Source organism: Epinephelus lanceolatus, chromosome 4, assembly GCF_041903045.1.
Source record: "Epinephelus lanceolatus isolate andai-2023 chromosome 4, ASM4190304v1, whole genome shotgun sequence".
NCBI lineage: Eukaryota > Metazoa > Chordata > Actinopteri > Perciformes > Serranidae > Epinephelus > Epinephelus lanceolatus.
The window spans coordinates 16,145,322-16,160,882 of NC_135737.1; the positions used below are offsets into that span (position 1 = coordinate 16,145,322).

The 15,561-nt window shown below is 38.3% G+C and overlaps 4 protein-coding genes across 4 annotated transcripts; 1 reads left to right on the top strand and 3 right to left on the bottom strand.

Annotated features, from left to right (window-relative positions):
* Window positions 1-895: 895 nt before the first annotated feature.
* Window positions 896-4,991, bottom strand: rab30 (RAB30, member RAS oncogene family). The gene is made up of 5 exons (XM_033632249.2): window positions 4,846-4,991; window positions 3,450-3,548; window positions 3,278-3,361; window positions 3,002-3,185; window positions 896-2,643 (listed from the first exon to the last, which is right to left on the bottom strand). The coding sequence occupies exons 2-5, from the start codon at window positions 3,540-3,542 to the stop codon at window positions 2,393-2,395; spliced, it is 612 nt and encodes a 203-aa protein (XP_033488140.1). The 5' UTR covers window positions 3,543-3,548; window positions 4,846-4,991; the 3' UTR covers window positions 896-2,392.
* Window positions 4,992-6,255: 1,264 nt separating this feature from the next.
* On the top strand, window positions 6,256-8,770 carry ndufc2 (NADH:ubiquinone oxidoreductase subunit C2). The gene is made up of 3 exons (XM_033632131.2): window positions 6,256-6,502; window positions 7,097-7,240; window positions 8,582-8,770. Exons 1-3 carry the CDS (start codon window positions 6,364-6,366, stop codon window positions 8,629-8,631), a joined length of 333 nt encoding a protein of 110 aa, XP_033488022.1. The 5' UTR covers window positions 6,256-6,363; the 3' UTR covers window positions 8,632-8,770.
* Window positions 8,771-8,859: 89 nt separating this feature from the next.
* Window positions 8,860-10,288, bottom strand: thrsp (thyroid hormone responsive). Its single transcript, XM_033632130.2, has one exon. The coding sequence runs from the start codon at window positions 9,526-9,528 to the stop codon at window positions 9,112-9,114; it is 417 nt and encodes a 138-aa protein (XP_033488021.1). The 5' UTR covers window positions 9,529-10,288; the 3' UTR covers window positions 8,860-9,111.
* A 529-nt stretch (window positions 10,289-10,817) lies between these two features.
* guca1c (guanylate cyclase activator 1C) lies at window positions 10,818-14,068 on the bottom strand. The gene is made up of 4 exons (XM_033632129.2): window positions 13,264-14,068; window positions 12,612-12,761; window positions 12,056-12,143; window positions 10,818-11,850 (listed from the first exon to the last, which is right to left on the bottom strand). The coding sequence occupies exons 1-4, from the start codon at window positions 13,570-13,572 to the stop codon at window positions 11,714-11,716; spliced, it is 684 nt and encodes a 227-aa protein (XP_033488020.1). The 5' UTR covers window positions 13,573-14,068; the 3' UTR covers window positions 10,818-11,713.
* Between the last annotated feature and the right edge of the window lie 1,493 nt (window positions 14,069-15,561).

The following is a 15,561-nucleotide window of genomic DNA, read 5'->3' on the forward strand; positions in this document are numbered from 1 at the left end:
ATGTGTTTGATAAAATTTAATTTTCGACGATACAGTATTCTGAATCTGTACTACTTTTTAATTTATTTATTTTTTATTCCTATATATGGACAGGTTTGTGTGGAAATTATCTTAATGTAACTGTCTTTGTTTCTCCAATAAATATTTTTTTAAGTTGCAATACAAAGTGGGAAGAGTTCAAATAAAAAAATAAAAGATTATATTAACAATAATGTGTATATATATATATATATATATATATATATATATATATATGTGTGTATAAAATACATATACATATATAATACATATAATGCCAAAGTGCCATTGTATATATGAGAAGCAACTAGTCTATTATTTTTTTATTTTTTTTTTTAACCAGTTATCAGGTTTAACAGCTTTAACAGATGTTTGTATTTTTCATTATGTGAAAAGTAATTATGACTATAATAATTATGTAATTTTAAACTGCATATACTTTTTTTATATAAATTTAAATTTCTATATAAATATATAGAAAATATGCAACTGTATGTGTATTTTTTTAATATATATTTTTTTTATCTAAAGACATGTTTTTTTCACGTAAAGTTCATCATAACTCTAAATGCTGGTGACAACCTGTATATTTAATTTTTTTTACAATATGAAAATAACGAGTCTTCACTGCCTTCTTGTGGTCACTCTGAGGATCTGCAATATTTAATTCGTAAAGTCGGCGTCAATGATAAAACACTTTAAGTTCCGGTACATTATTTCAAATTAAAACAACGTACAAACATTTCGTTACAAGTGGCCATGGCAAGAGGTTACTTGTTAATTAGGAGGTTCAAATGAATAAGGATCTTTACTACAGTACTGGACAGTCACGGTAATGACTGGCTGTAAGCAATAATAACATGACAAGTAAACGATATTTAGTGTAATTATTTAATGTTATACAGAGTATTTTTAGGTATTACTTTGTACACATAAAGGAAAAGAAGCACAATATCCCAATAGTGTTTTCCTTTGTATTTCCCATATTGTGTTTTCAAGAAAATGCAAGGGATTAACAATAAGTCACTGCTGTTAAATCTAAGGTCAAAGGCAAAACAAAATGCTCGCCGGTTGTACAAAGGGATTACTGAAAATAAAAAATATAAAAGCAAAGTGCCAAGATGTACTACAGTCTGTACAACAAAGGACAAAATGTTACAATAAAAATAATAAGTGTGCAGTATATGGCATTGTGCAATACAGTACATTACAGTTATGGCAAATATATGAAAGATAAAGTTAGACACTACAAATTATGGCAAAACATGCTGGACAATCAAGAAATTTCACAATAAAAGCATATGAAGTACAACAAGTCAAATACGAAACTACATGAACATATCTCTTCGAACAAATAAGAAGTGATACAATTTCATGGCTAGGCAGCAACAACAAAGGCAGAAATATTCACGTTTATGATGAAATTAAAATTTAAAAAAACAGCTGACAGTCAAATAAAAAAGTCAATTGATTAAACTTTATAATTTCTACTGATGACTGATGATATCTGAGGCCTTTCAAACTGCTTCATACAATATCAACTGACTAAACACAAGCGCTGCAAGTATGCTAAAAATAAAAATAACAATGGTATCACAGAATACTGTTTGAATGTAGTATTTATACGTGTTTCAGTTTGTTATCCGACACAAAAACATATTTTAGCAGCAAGTAAAAACCTTCTATTGGGAACAAATATTTCACAGTTTGTAATGACAGGTGCAAATAACTACTCAGAAATGAGATTATGACAATTAATAAAACCATATGCGATTCTCAGAGCAGAAGAAACCAGAGGGTAATATATGATTGTGCAACAGATTTTTAGGGTAAGCTTGCAAAACTTTTTTTGCAACTTGATCAGACTATGTCATCTCAAAAATGTAGTGTATGTAAACATAGTGTTACCATTTACTGATAACCTCCGATGATCATGATACCTGTTGTCAGCTATGTAGAATCTGTAACAAAATACCTGGTCGAACTTTTTACTCACGTAATACTGCTGGTGAATATTGATGTTTAATGACAATGGATCCTAAAGCCCAAATAGGAAAGGTCTGCCATTTCACCATGAGGAGAACAAAATGGAAGCCTACTCCGATTCCTGGATGCATCAGGCAACTCTTTACATCCTGTTGCATTGAGGACAATGTTCTCCATACTGGCAGCATCTAAAATGCTTGTTCCTGGAAGGCCAAACTAAAGTTGACTAACTCCCTTGTACAGCTTTTAAAAAGGCATGGGATTGGAAATGACAGGATTAAGAAGTGGCTTTATGCCATTTCAGAGGGACGGAGGCATTGGGGCTCGGCCATCTGCCCTCTACAGTCAATGGCTACTGAGTTACCACGGCCAGAGGGCTGAGCTCTCTCTAATTGAGGTTGCAGCAGCTCAAGTAACTGATGGTTTTACCCTCACCGGGCATCGGGGCAGTGTCATTGTTGTCAAGCTTGTTCTGCTTGGCCTCTCGAATGAGTTCGCAGGCCAGGTCGAGGAAAAGTTTCTCAACATTGTCAGACTCTTTGGCCGAGGTCTCTAGATACAGCATGCTCTGAGCCTCGGCGAAGTCTTCAGCCCTCTGTCTGAGAACCTCTCTCTTCTCTGCCAGATCTATTTTATTACCTGGAAAGACATATAACATGCATATGTCAACACATGTAACAAGCAGGAATGTGGCGTCTTGCATCACAACACAGACTGTCTTTCTGATGAAGTGGAGGGGTATGTGTGTGCATGTAAGCAAAGACAGTGTATAAGCTTTTTATTCCAGACAAAAATGATTTCTTTATGTTAACAAAAACTGGCTTTGACGTTTGCAAGTCTATTCAGAAACTACCTCTGACATCAGCTCGCCAAGCGGGCTCTGAAAACCAGGCCAGTTCCGGTGCACACTATTATTCACAGCGTTCTCATAATGAACAATGAGCCCGATGATGAAAGAGGTCCATCTGTTATTAATGTACAGAGTCAGACTTCTTACCGACTAATATAGTCACCACCTGGTTGTTGGCATACTGCTCAATCTCCCTCAGCCACTCTGGAAGGCACCTGAAGGAGTCCTCACAGGTAATGTCATACGTAAGAATGAGGGCGTTGGCACTACGGTAATAACTCTGAGTAATGGAGCGAAATCTCTCCTGTCCAGCTGTGTCCCATATCTGCAGCTGCAAACCAGAATATCTGCAATGAGCAACTATAGCAAAACATAAAGGCATCTGATGTTATGTGTTAAAAAATAACTGTAATCTTTCAGTACCTTGACCTTCTCCCCTTTGATTTCCACCGTTTTAATCATAAAATCTACTCCGATAGTAGCCCCCTGTCCAGGTGGGAAAAGGCCCTAAAATAAAAACATAAATACACAGTCTGGTATTTTAATACTATGTAAGTCAACATCTCTAAACTCACACACTCAGACTTATACAAACCTGAGTAAAGCGCCGGACGAGACATGTCTTCCCAACTCCAGCATTTCCTATCAGAACTATTTTGAACAGGTAGTCATAATCTTCCATGCTCATGCTAAACTGTAAAGAATAAAGACACACGAAAACTGGTGGTTAGTAAATGCATTCACATGAAATCAATGCATTAGATTAAGTCGAGGCAAGTGGCACAATCCTGAAAAGTCCTGAAGACAGACGGTGAAGATGATGAGGAAACCAAAGAGTTGTGAAAGTGGCGTAAAGGCCAGCATCCCCGGGAGAGATCACAGCTGACATCTGACTTGAATAATCCTCACTGACACAAATAGGAGGAATTGTGAGTTTAAAATGCACTGGTTTGGATCTTAGGTGTGTAAATTTGATTTCAGATGTAGCTCAGTTCCACAAATAAATTGTACAACATTTGCTGACTAATTACTCAAAGCAAAAGTTCCTCAACTCTGTGACATTGTTGTACCTCCCTATCTCTGGTATTCATAAAAATGATAATCTACACATTTAATTAAATCACATGCTGTCCTTGCTGCTCCATCATTGAGGCCTCTTACACTGAGGACACTCTGAACTTTGAGAACAACAACATGAGGACACGGAGGAACACGCAGAGGAAATATTTCTATCTCTTCTCCTGTTTCACTTCTCAATCATTTTCCCCATTTTCACATCATATGACACAACGTGAGATCCCTAATATTTCGTGCATAGCGCAGTTTCAGGGTCCGTGCATCACTTTTGGGGAATAATGGAGCCACGGAAGCTGAAAACACTGTTGGAGAAAATAATCTGCAAGATAAAATGCAGATGTGTAGCCGACCTGATGGATCTCTATGTCTCCGGTCAGTGTCCTGGTGTAACATGCATGTAAACAGGGGTTGTAATAAACAGTTTTAGTATTCTCTGCTGCACCGTTACATCTGCTCCAGTGCCAGCACGGAGACTCGGGCCTGTACGTGCGTAAAAACTAAATATCTCATAATAAAAAGGAACAACATTAAGGGTCAAACTGTTGCTTGCAAGACTACGTGAATCCCTGAATGCCAGCCTGGATACAATGAGCCCTATTTTAAGGTCTAATTCAATTGAAAGCGCGTCCATATGAATTGTTCCCTGCGTCGCATTTCCTTCTTCGCCATTTTATCCTGTTTTATAACGCAAAGTAACATTATATCATCCTGCACAGGCTCGATCTGAGTTAACAACACATTTCTTCCTATTAATGCCACATTTGGAGCCTGAGCTGAGAGCCATTAGGGCGAAGCTAGCAACAGTAGCAACTAGCAGCTACCGTGCGACTCTAGCCATTTTGCCACTATGTGCAGAAGCAGGAGAGAAACATGTCAGTCAGCCTGGAGAGAGTGTGGAGAGAGTTTGCACTTACCAAAAACACGGGGATCTCCCCGGACTTACAACTACTTGGTATGCATAGGTCACCTCATCAAATAGGCAAAGCCACTGCTGGGCAGGGCATAATTCCTCTGGCTGTGTATCCTCAGCAGCTCAGCAGCAGCCTGTCTCATAGAGGAGGAGGAGGAGGAGGAGGAAGACTGCACTCAATGATGTCATCAGCGCACATGCAAAGTAACCCAGTACATCTACTCAAGTATTGCACATAAGTGCTATTATAAGGAGCTGAACTTAAGTATTTTTATTTATTTAATTGCTGATTTCATTTCTGTAGGGGCAGTGCACATTAATAAATATTACTGTAGATGTGTTAGTGTCAGATAAAGGCTAATTTTCAACTGTTGTTCACAGGCCAGGTGTTAAAATGGCCACTAAAATAGAAAAACGTAAAAGCATGCAAAGAATTAAAAGAATGCATGAAAACATGAATATAAAATAAATCAGATAGATATCATGTTAAAGGCTGATGAAGCAGACAATTCAAGATATAAACATTTATACTGTGTTAAATGTTATGCATTTACTCCATTACATTTCACACTTTCACACTTTATATATGCAATATAGGATGGTCATTGTTAGAAATCTTAATGTAGCCTATATTAGCTGTACCACATACAGTACAGAGTTATGATAATCATGAGGCAATGACTTAAAAAAAAGGGACATCCTTCAAGTTCTCATTACTCAAGGGCCATAGCAGTGTTTTGCAGCTTCTGTTAATTTATTATTGTGAATGTTAGAAGGACACATACACACTAGGACATAGTAAGTTACATAGAAGATTTATGTTGGCTGTTGTACAACTCCAAAAGACTTCTACTAGCAACTAATATTGTTACTACCAGCTGATTTATTCAGCCAGTTTAAATGTATTTATGAAACTTTAGTATTTGGAAATGTAATAAAAGTGCAAACTTTTCATTCCAGGCTTTTCAATGCACCCCCTCCCACTGGGGCCTTGGGTATTCAGTGCCATTTTCCCCCACTACAACACCACTGACCATCAGTACAACCTTACATGGCAAATGCGGCCACATCACTCACCAAGCCTGCATTAGTTAGCCCACTGTAATGAATAATAATTCTAAAGAAAAAGCTGGCTAGATACCAAAATTGCCTAATGTTAGTATCAAGCTTAGTAATAGCCCAGCAACTTACAGAGAGCTTCATTTGATGTAGTGTTCTGTACTGTTTAAAATACGTGGATAACAGTGTTATGTGTATGTGATTCTATATTTAAAAATCTAATCAATGTAATGTCATTGAATAGTAATCATTTTCATTGCTAAATGTAAAGTTTTATCATCTGGGGCTTCGTGCGTTGCTAGGATACAGGACAGGCGGAACTGAAGCGCTTCTCATTTGATGTACCCGGACGTTTTATTCGGTTGCACACCATGCCCTTGACTTCCTATAGGAGGTGATAGCTAACAAGGCAGGCAGACGGGAGGTCACTTAAATTTCTCAGTTTAAGTGGAAATTTGTCGCCATGGGGCTGGTACCAGACGAGGCGAAGTCTCTCCCTCCTCCGGGGATCGTCAACAGGAGCTCGGTGTGGCTGGCCGGTATAGGCTGGTGCTCCGCGATGCTTCATAACGCCATCAACCACAGGCCGCCGCTAAAATCAGGTTAGCATGTTTGCTAGCTGCCTGTCAGACCTTATCCTGTCTGCTGAGGTGGACTCTCCTTTAAAGCGTATGCGACATTTAATCAGAAAATATAAAAAAAAACCTACCCTGAGATGGTGCACTGGTAAAGAGCCAACACGTTGTTTCATAGCAGAGTAATGACTTATGACATATTTATTGTGTTAGCTTAAAGTGTGTGGTTACCTACCTGTGTTTCCTCTCGTTTCATATGTCTCAAATTAAATGGTAAATAATAGCAGACAAGCTATGAAGTAAGGGCTCGAGGCTGTTTTTAATCTAAGCTGCATGTTCAATCTGATAGACTATAGGCTATTTATGCTTTGTTTATTTGTATACTCCAGTTTTGAACTGTTCTTACTTTCAGCACCAGGTGCACTAGTGAGAAAATTATCTCAATATAACTTTCTAAAATGTTTTCCTCCTAGTTCTGATTTGTATACTCTAGGATGCTTGTTAATTTCCACAAAAAAACAATAAAAATTTTATTTTTGCTTTCAGTGCAAAGCTTATATTGTTGTGCTTTCATGCTATGTGCTAAAAAAAATCGTCATCTGTATTATTTTCCTTTTTTAGGTGTCCACCGACAAGTCCTGTTGGCAACAATCGGTTGGTTCATTGGCTACCACCTAACTAAATATGAAAATTACACTTATGCCAGACTGGATCGTGATATGAACGAGTATATCAGACTCCACCCAGAGGAGTTTGCACCAAAGGGTGAGTGAATTTTCAGAGCTCTTGCTCAAACAGGAGAAGACACAAGAACACATCAGTATAGCTGTGCTCATAATGTTCTATGCATGTTTCTCAATAATCATTTACTTAAAGTCTCAGGAGGGACACTGATAAGTCCCACTTCATCCACCTGTCTGTGCAGTAAGGTCACTGATTGCTTCTTCATGAAAATTTGTAGCATGATAGTTATCAGGTTGATTTTTCTTAAGCACAGTTGAGCAGGATTTTTTTTAAGAAGGAACTGCATGGCTGTTATCTGGTTAGACAGATTTATGCAGTGCACTGTATGAATATATTTTATTTTCTTATTCAGATTTTTTTTTTTTTGTTACTTTGTGTTTTTAAATGGTCTGTTGTGCTATTGCACATTTAACTGTCATCACTATGAGCAATCATATGGTGATAACAGACCAGAATCCTAAATCATGGTAAATATTATTGCACACAAATGGAAATGAAAGCTCTGCAGACAGTCTGGCCATTGGCAGACTGGTTCAGAAGAGGAGCCAAGCACCACCCTGAACACAAAAGACTAGTTTGTTGTCACTTAAAAAATCAAGTTTCAATTGTTTAGAGTATGATAGCTGCTCTTGAGATAAGGTTCAATTTAAAATGTATTTTCACACAGTGATTTACAGTATGTTTGTAGTTGGAAACAGGTTATTTTGGACACCATGCATATGCATTTTACACTTATAGTTAGTTTTTATATTAAAATATTGTAGAATTCCTCTCATAATTAAGCAGATCAGAGAGTGATGAATTTGAACACATTTTATAACCCCTGCATCCTTTTGACAGTGGTCTGCTTTGGATGGAAAAACAGCCTACACACTAGAGTATACTCCCATGAATATGAATTTAATTTAATCACCAGTGAGGTGAGGTGATAAGCTTAATGTTCTTCATCACATCAGTCTGATGAAATATATATTCATGGGAGCACAGTCTAGTGGTGAACTCTGTTTTTCCATCTTTTGCATGATCTCTTGTCAGTTGAGCAGTTGCTTTAAGAAGGAACTGCAGGGCTGTTACCTGATTATTTAATAACAGGTGCATGCAGTGCTCTGTATGAATATAATTTAATTTCTTATCCAGAATATTTTTATTACTTTGTGTTTTTGAATGGACTGTTATTCTCTTACACATTAACCTATCACCACCACCATCATATGGTGATAAAAGACCAGAATCTTAACATATGGTAAATATTAGGATATGAAGCTTTTAAAGTTCAATACACAGGTCTTCACAGATACATCTAAAACATTGTGGCCTTTGCATGTGAGTAATCATTTTCTTCTCTTTGTTTTGTCTCACCAGAGAAAAAGACCTTTGCAGAAATTGTTGAGCCTTTCCATCCTGTGCGCTAAGTGTCTGAGGCTGGTGAGATGGAAGAGGGAGGGGAAGAGAAAACACCTACAGACTACCATCTGTCCTGAGTGGTCTTTTTGTGAAATCTTTATTGTGTTAAATATAATTATGTAAATAAAAAAATACCCAAAGTCAAAATGTTGTGACTGAAATTTTCCTGATAAGTTAAAACAACAAGCATGATGAGTTTGTGTGTTTGGGCATAAATCAAGCCTAGAACAATGCTCTGTTTTTTCATGATCATTTAATCAGTCAACATTTGCCATACTCTTAAACCACAGTTTCCAAGAGACTATAACAGTCAGCAAATGAAGAGATCAAATTGATCAGTATTGACAACGCATGTTTATTCCATTTTCATTAAGTTAGAAGTCACTGAGTGTAAACAGTGCGGACATTTGGGATGTTCAGATGACTTTGCCACAGCACTTTTACAAACACCAGGTATTTTGCTTTATGTCCATGTATCTTACATGTTTCTAATTTGCCACTCCAATGATGTCCATATATTTCTCTGTGAGGCTCTGAGTCTTCTTGGTGAGGTCAATCATCACAGAAAACAGTCCTGTGAGGTGGAAGCGGAAGAGACCTTCAGGATCTGTGTCCAAGAGAGGCTCCAGGGTCTTGTTGAGCACTGTGTTCTTGGACTTGTGGTCATCCAGGAGACCCAGGTTGCTCTCCACGGTGTTTCTTATGGCTTTGAGCAGCTGATAGGTGCCATACAGGTCTCTGCAGGACTCCTCTGCTGCTTCACAGTCCCACGCCTCATCAGAGGGTACATCTCGCAGCAGGCTCGGCAGGAGAATGGTCTGCTCCATGTCGCTAACAGCTGAGCTGTATCGCCTCAGAGCCAAGAGCAGGCTGTTTTTGTTGAATTTGGCTTCGGCAGACTGCATGGTTCCAGTTGGATGTGGTTAGCTGTTCCTGTGCTGTGGTGGCTGACAGTATAGGAAGCAGTGTGCAGTGCAAAGCCATGAGAGCAGATAGTGGTGAATTTATATGATGAGCACAGGTGGGTCGATCTGGGCAGTTACGTAATTACATCAGCCGATACTTTTAGGAACGCTTTGAGTGCTATGTGGAGTCAAACTCTTATCTTTATTTGATTTACACAACCTGTAATTCCTCTGAGGTCATAACAATATCTGACTGGTGTGGAACAAAATGAACATCCGATAAATCATTAACCTTGCAGACCATTTTGTTTGAATATCCTCTGTACAAGGGGCTGACATGATTTTGTATTTATTAATTTAAGTTCAAAAATCAGCAGAGGGATGTCAAATTTTAACCAAACAAAAAGGACGAATTATTAAACCAAGGTCAGCTGTGTTTGCATTTGCAGGTTATCTTAGAGACATGAACTCCTGGTTCTTCTGTTGTCTGTTTGCACCTAATACTGCAAAGGCAAAGAGAACTTGGACAACAGATCTTTAAAAGAAAATTAAGTTATCCTCATATAATCTCAAAAATGACGGAGAGGTCCAGATGGGCTTGGGTGCAAACAATTGTTTGTACGTCTGGCTCCCCTCAAAAACTAAATGATGGCTGATAATAAGGATCGTTCATGTTTGAGAAGAGCTCTGGTATTTTGTGCACAAATGGAAATGAAAGCTCTGCAGACAGTCTGTCCCTTGGCAGACTAGTTCAGAAGAGGAGCCAAGCACCACCCTGAAAACAAAAGACTAGATTTTTATCACTTAAAAAGACAAGGATAATTGTTTAGAGAACGATAGCTGGTCTTTGGATAAGGTTTAATTTAAAATGGATTTTCACACAGTGACATACACTATGTTTGCAGTTGGAGACAGGTTATTTTGGACACCATGCATATGCTTCCATTTTACGTTTAATGTAGAACTCCTCTCATAATTAAGCAGATCAGAGAGTGATGAATTTGAATAGGTTTTATGCCCCCTGCATTCTTGTGACAATGGTCTGCTTTGAATGGAAAAACAAGAGTCTGCACACTAGAGTATACTCCCATAAATATAAATTTAATTGTCACTGAGGTGAGGTGATGAACTTAAAGTTCTTCATCATACCAGTCTGATGAAATATATATTCATGGGAGCATAGTCTAGTGGCATGATCTCTTGTCCAGCAGTTGGTGTTCATCATCTGCATGTGCATGACCTAAAGGTCTGCTTTAAACCATAAATTAATGAAGTAATAAAATGTTGGGTTGCTTTTACTCCCGCATTTTAATCAGGTGAAAAAAAAATTATACCATAAACTGCCAGGGTCAAGATTATTTAGAGAACAAAAGACAAAAAGAGTTTAACAAAAACATTGTATTGATTTTAAGGCAACATTGCAAACTTAATTATTGTAAAATATACTAAATTCATGCAATTACTTTTTTTATATTCACCCACGACATGGATCTTCAGCTACCATCCAGTTTTTCTACAAGCATCAGCATAGCTTTCATGCAGATCCTACATGTGCAACAACACAAAACACAGAACAATCAATCTCATTAAGTGTTTTAGATGTTAACATGTTAATAGGTTAACACCCAAATGCTGTAATGATGTCATAGATGCCATAGGAAGTGCTTTCTGTACTGAAGTTTTGTAAGACATTCACTATCAGTTTGACAGTTGTCTTCTTGTGCCTGACAGTACTGTGAACCAAAAGTCCCATACAATATTTCCGGCTCAGTAAGCTCTTAACAAGATAAATCAAAGCGATCTATCTACCTCTCTTTGCGCCGTCTCCTTGAATCATGATGGAAACCTGAGAGCAGATGGGCCTCCCTTCACCGAGACTCTCCAAACACATCACCAGTAAAAACGTTTGAAAACTTATCAAAACTGAAGGGCCACTGCTGAAGGAATGTGCGAGCGCAAGCTGAGGGAAGAGGACAAATCCCCTGCTTCCCTCCGGTGGCACACACAGAGAGAGATCATGTCTGCGTGGGCCTGCTCAGTCAATCCATTCAGTTCAATCTGTGCAGTTTGAGCTGGGACTTGGCTCTTCACCAGTCAAGCACAAACACTCTTCTCTCAACACTGCTGCATGCTGAAAACCCTCCAAAAAGAATTCTCCACACAATCCATCTTGTTCATTGCTAATTCAGTTTACAGCTTTCCTCTGTTGGCCTTTAAGAATAATTTCCAGGACGTTGGTAAGATCCATCATCTTGGTGAGCATTTCCATGATGTCGGGATGATCCCTGACTCCACTGATGAACTCCTCCAGTGTGAGCTCGCCTGCGGACAGAAGCAGGAAAGATGAAAATGGCATCAGCGTATTTTAAACATTGTCTAAGAGAAATGGGTATTATTATTTTTCCCAACTAGAATGTTTATTGATGCCTCATACTCATGCAAGGCTGGACAAGTCATGGTGACATTATTTCTAACCAAGAACACTTTTTATATTCAGCGCTAATAAAGTAAATAAAACATTCCTCACCTTCTCCGTTGACATCAATCTTCTCATATATAAGAGTCACAATCTCATCTGGGGGGATGTCGTAGCTTCTGGTGATATCTTGAATAGCCTAAAAGAATTTACATGGTTCATTGTTTGTTATACTGATACTTGCAAAGGCCTATCACTTAAATAAAACATGGCAGCTGCTGAATGCAAAAACTAAACAGGAGACTTAGTGAGTGAGAAAAGCTATATACTGGTCCTACTCCACCTCCTACTGAGTCTTAAAGGACTGCTGATACCACTTAACTGATAATAAGTGTAATTTCCTACAGTTACTAATATAATGGTGACAAGGGAGAAAGGTGTCATGTAATCTGTAGGATGATTACTCTGTGGCGTCTTTCGTGACTGAATGAGGTAATATGGCCAAATTTAGCCATGGCGTTGGGTAAGAAGCCCCCTGGATTAGGCCTCACATCTAGTTCATGGCCCATTTCTGCTCTTTCGGAGAAGAGCTGTTAAGCTTTATCATACAGGAAACGTTTAGCTGCTCTCTTTGTTAAATATGTTATGGAACAAAATTAGACTGTACCTTGAATATGGTCTCCAATTCATCTTTGTCAATTTTCCCATTTCCATCTTGATCAAAGAGCTTGAAGTACCACTTCAGTTTCTGGTTAATTTCTCCTTTCAGTAGCAAACTGATTGCTGCGATGTATTCCACAAAGTCTATATAGCCATCCTGCAAAAAGACAGAGAGACACCGTTAGGAGAAGGACAATGCATGTGCTTGTACAGCAACACCAAAAGATATTATTTCAATTAAGATTTTCAGCTGTATCATATAACATTTATGCATTTTTAAGCAAGGACTATAGGGTTAATGCTGAGGAAACTATAGCACATATTTACTGTAATTCATGTTCTGCCCATCATGCATGACCTTTTGTCCTAAGCTCTGTTAAAGAGGTCAGGACTCACAGTAGAGAACAGTCTTTTTAAAATGGTACACTCTCTTTTAAAACCATCAGAAATAAGGCAACGAGCCTTTTATTTCTCACTGCAAAGTTTGGTTCTATGATACCAGTGTAATTATTTGATTATTTCAACAACCTGTATGCATCAGGAATTCATCAAGCAACTGTCTCATCAGTTGGCATATCATTTCCAGACTAAGGGAATCACGCAATTATTTTCCTGAACAAGAAAGAACTTGAGACCAAGAAAGAACACTGTTTTCCTACCCCATCCATATCAAAGGTGAAGAAGACCTGGTCCACATAACTGCTGGCCTCCTCTGTCATACCGCCCATTTCAAGCATAGTCTTGAGCTCAAAGAGCGTTATGAGCCCCGACGGAGACTCCCTCATGAATTTGGTGTACCAGTGGTGCATGTCCTCCTCCATGAGATCATCCAGGTTGGAGCTGTGGGCGCCCATTATTCCTCCAGAGGCTTGATTTGGGCCAGAGTCCTGCAGAGAGCCAGTGGTGAGGTTGAGAGCAGGAGATGACAGTGTTCTCACAGAGCACTGGCAGCACTGAGGAAAGCTCATGCAACGACCACCTTAAGCTTTAAGTCTTGGCACAGCCAAAAGCAGAGATAACCCTTTAATAGGATAACTGCACAAGTCTTCCAAGAACATCAGAACATTGCATGCTACATGACTGAAGGGGGCTTGGTTACCGAGATTCTGGGAGATGGGACTTTAACAAGGGAAGCTCACCTGGGCTTGAACTTTTGACTCTGAGAGAATTACAGCATTAATTGAAGACTTCTACCATGGCACTGGGGGACGAAATTGCTTCTCATTTTTTGATTTATTTTTTTCATATTAATTCAATATTCCATTTTCTTTTCTGTGTTTGTTGTTTCTTCATTGCCCTTTTAGGGAGGTATTTTTATAGCCACCATTATTTTCTGTGCTCACCTGCGTAGTCACATCTTAATGCATTCAAAGAAATAATCTAAATGTACCAACATAGCTGTGTCCTCCCTCTCAATGGTTATCCCACACCTCTGGGGTTCCTCAGGGAATTACCAAGGGAATTCCTGTGGGAGTCGACTCATCCTCTTTACAGACATGAACAGGCCAGGGGATTTTTCTGAGCTACAAGAAACGCACTAAGCCTCTTGAGAAAAATTACATAAAAGTTATATTATCTATGATAAATAGGGTCATACACAGAATAGGTATGTTAATAAAAGGAGAAACATGTATATGCATGTACATTTTTTTTTTCAAAAGCGAATAATTTATCATTTTTAATTTTGTGCTTGTGCACATTAGAGGCCTGTCCTTCATATGGTCTTTTGTTATCCTATTTTTAGACTTGTCAAAGATACAATGAACAAAAGCTGTCAAAATTTCAAGGACTAAAAGTGTTAATTAATTTTGATGGCTCAATTCAGTATTCATTGCCGAACTGTTAATAATGTTGACAAGCCACCAGGAGTGAAAAGGCTGCAACTGGTGCTCAGATCAGACACACCAAAGATCAACCTTACTGCCTCAAACTGAATTGAAATATAACTTACCTATACACTCTTCAAAGCCGGTTGTGAGAGAGTTTGTAAAAGCATGTTTGATGTAGTTTTGCTGTCCCCAAATCAATCAATAAATCAATACGTTCACCACTTTCCATGGAGGCAAGAAAACTTTTTCTTTTCAGGAATTCAAAGCAACAAGGCACGACTAATTGATATGCAAATGATCATTTTGTGGGTGAAGTATTCCTTTGAGGGCTTACATCATTGAGGGAAGCTGCAGAAGAATTCATAACACGACATAACACACAAGGATTCTTGGCTGGTTTGCAAGACTTTCACAATGTGTTTGTTACATAAGAAATTACATACAAGCTAAAGGTTTTACTGAAGTGAAGACAGTCCAATAAAAGTATACTCTAAGCATGTTGCGTTTTAGTTTGCCTGGCAGCTACGTTCACAAATTGGGAACCATGTTAGCAAGCGCAAGATCAGAAGCACTGTACTTTGGATGTATTTTATAATCTACAGTAAGACATACAAATACATAGGCAGAGGATTGAAACATTCACTTTTTTCCCTTCCTGCTTACAGACAACATTTCAGAAGGATCAGAGTTCAGTGAGTTCTAATAGTGACCGGTCTTGCCTTCCATTTGCAAAGAGTTAAACCATTTTAACCCCTTTCCAGCTGTAGCGCCCACAAGCAGATCAAATTAACTCAAACATCTCTGTCATGTCAACATGCAGGGAGACAAGGGTTCATGTTTGTTTTCTTTCCTTCAATGACAAGTGAAAAAGGTATTATGCTTAAAGTTTTCTTTTGCCACTGACCCTAAAATAACAGGTTTAATTGTGGTTATTAAAGAATTTCTTGAGACAATCAATCTAATGGCATTAACCCAAGCCTTATCATGAAAATTAGGTTTATACTAAGGCATTACAGAGTAGATTTTAATAAGTTTGAGTAAGCAGAAATAAGTAAACACCCTGAGCAAAGACACACACCAGAGTAGATAAATGTATGTTTAACCTGCACTGGTGGCATAACTGACCTG

What these genes read in the sequence shown, in the direction of transcription:
- rab30 (XM_033632249.2), bottom strand. Translation starts at nt 3,542, where the DNA reads ATGAGCATGGAAGATTATGACTACCTGTTCAAAATAGTTCTGATAGGA. An exon ending in TCGTCCGGCGCTTTACTCAG is followed by an intron (nt 3,362 to 3,449) that starts GTTTGTATAAGT and finishes TTTTTATTTTAG; the next exon opens with GGCCTTTTCCCACCTGGACA. An exon ending in GGTGGTGACTATATTAGTCG is followed by an intron (nt 2,644 to 3,001) that starts GTAAGAAGTCTG and finishes ATGTCTTTCCAG; the next exon opens with GTAATAAAATAGATCTGGCA.
- ndufc2 (XM_033632131.2), top strand. Translation starts at nt 6,364, where the DNA reads ATGGGGCTGGTACCAGACGAGGCGAAGTCTCTCCCTCCTCCGGGGATC. An exon ending in CAGGCCGCCGCTAAAATCAG is followed by an intron (nt 6,503 to 7,096) that starts GTTAGCATGTTT and finishes TTCCTTTTTTAG; the next exon opens with GTGTCCACCGACAAGTCCTG. An exon ending in AGAGGAGTTTGCACCAAAGG is followed by an intron (nt 7,241 to 8,581) that starts GTGAGTGAATTT and finishes TTGTCTCACCAG; the next exon opens with AGAAAAAGACCTTTGCAGAA.
- thrsp (XM_033632130.2), bottom strand. Translation starts at nt 9,528, where the DNA reads ATGCAGTCTGCCGAAGCCAAATTCAACAAAAACAGCCTGCTCTTGGCT.
- guca1c (XM_033632129.2), bottom strand. Translation starts at nt 13,572, where the DNA reads ATGAGCTTTCCTCAGTGCTGCCAGTGCTCTGTGAGAACACTGTCATCT. An exon ending in TCACCTTTGATATGGATGGG is followed by an intron (nt 12,762 to 13,263) that starts GTAGGAAAACAG and finishes GTCTTTTTGCAG; the next exon opens with GATGGCTATATAGACTTTGT. An exon ending in GATTGATGTCAACGGAGAAG is followed by an intron (nt 11,851 to 12,055) that starts GTGAGGAATGTT and finishes TTCTGTCCGCAG; the next exon opens with GCGAGCTCACACTGGAGGAG.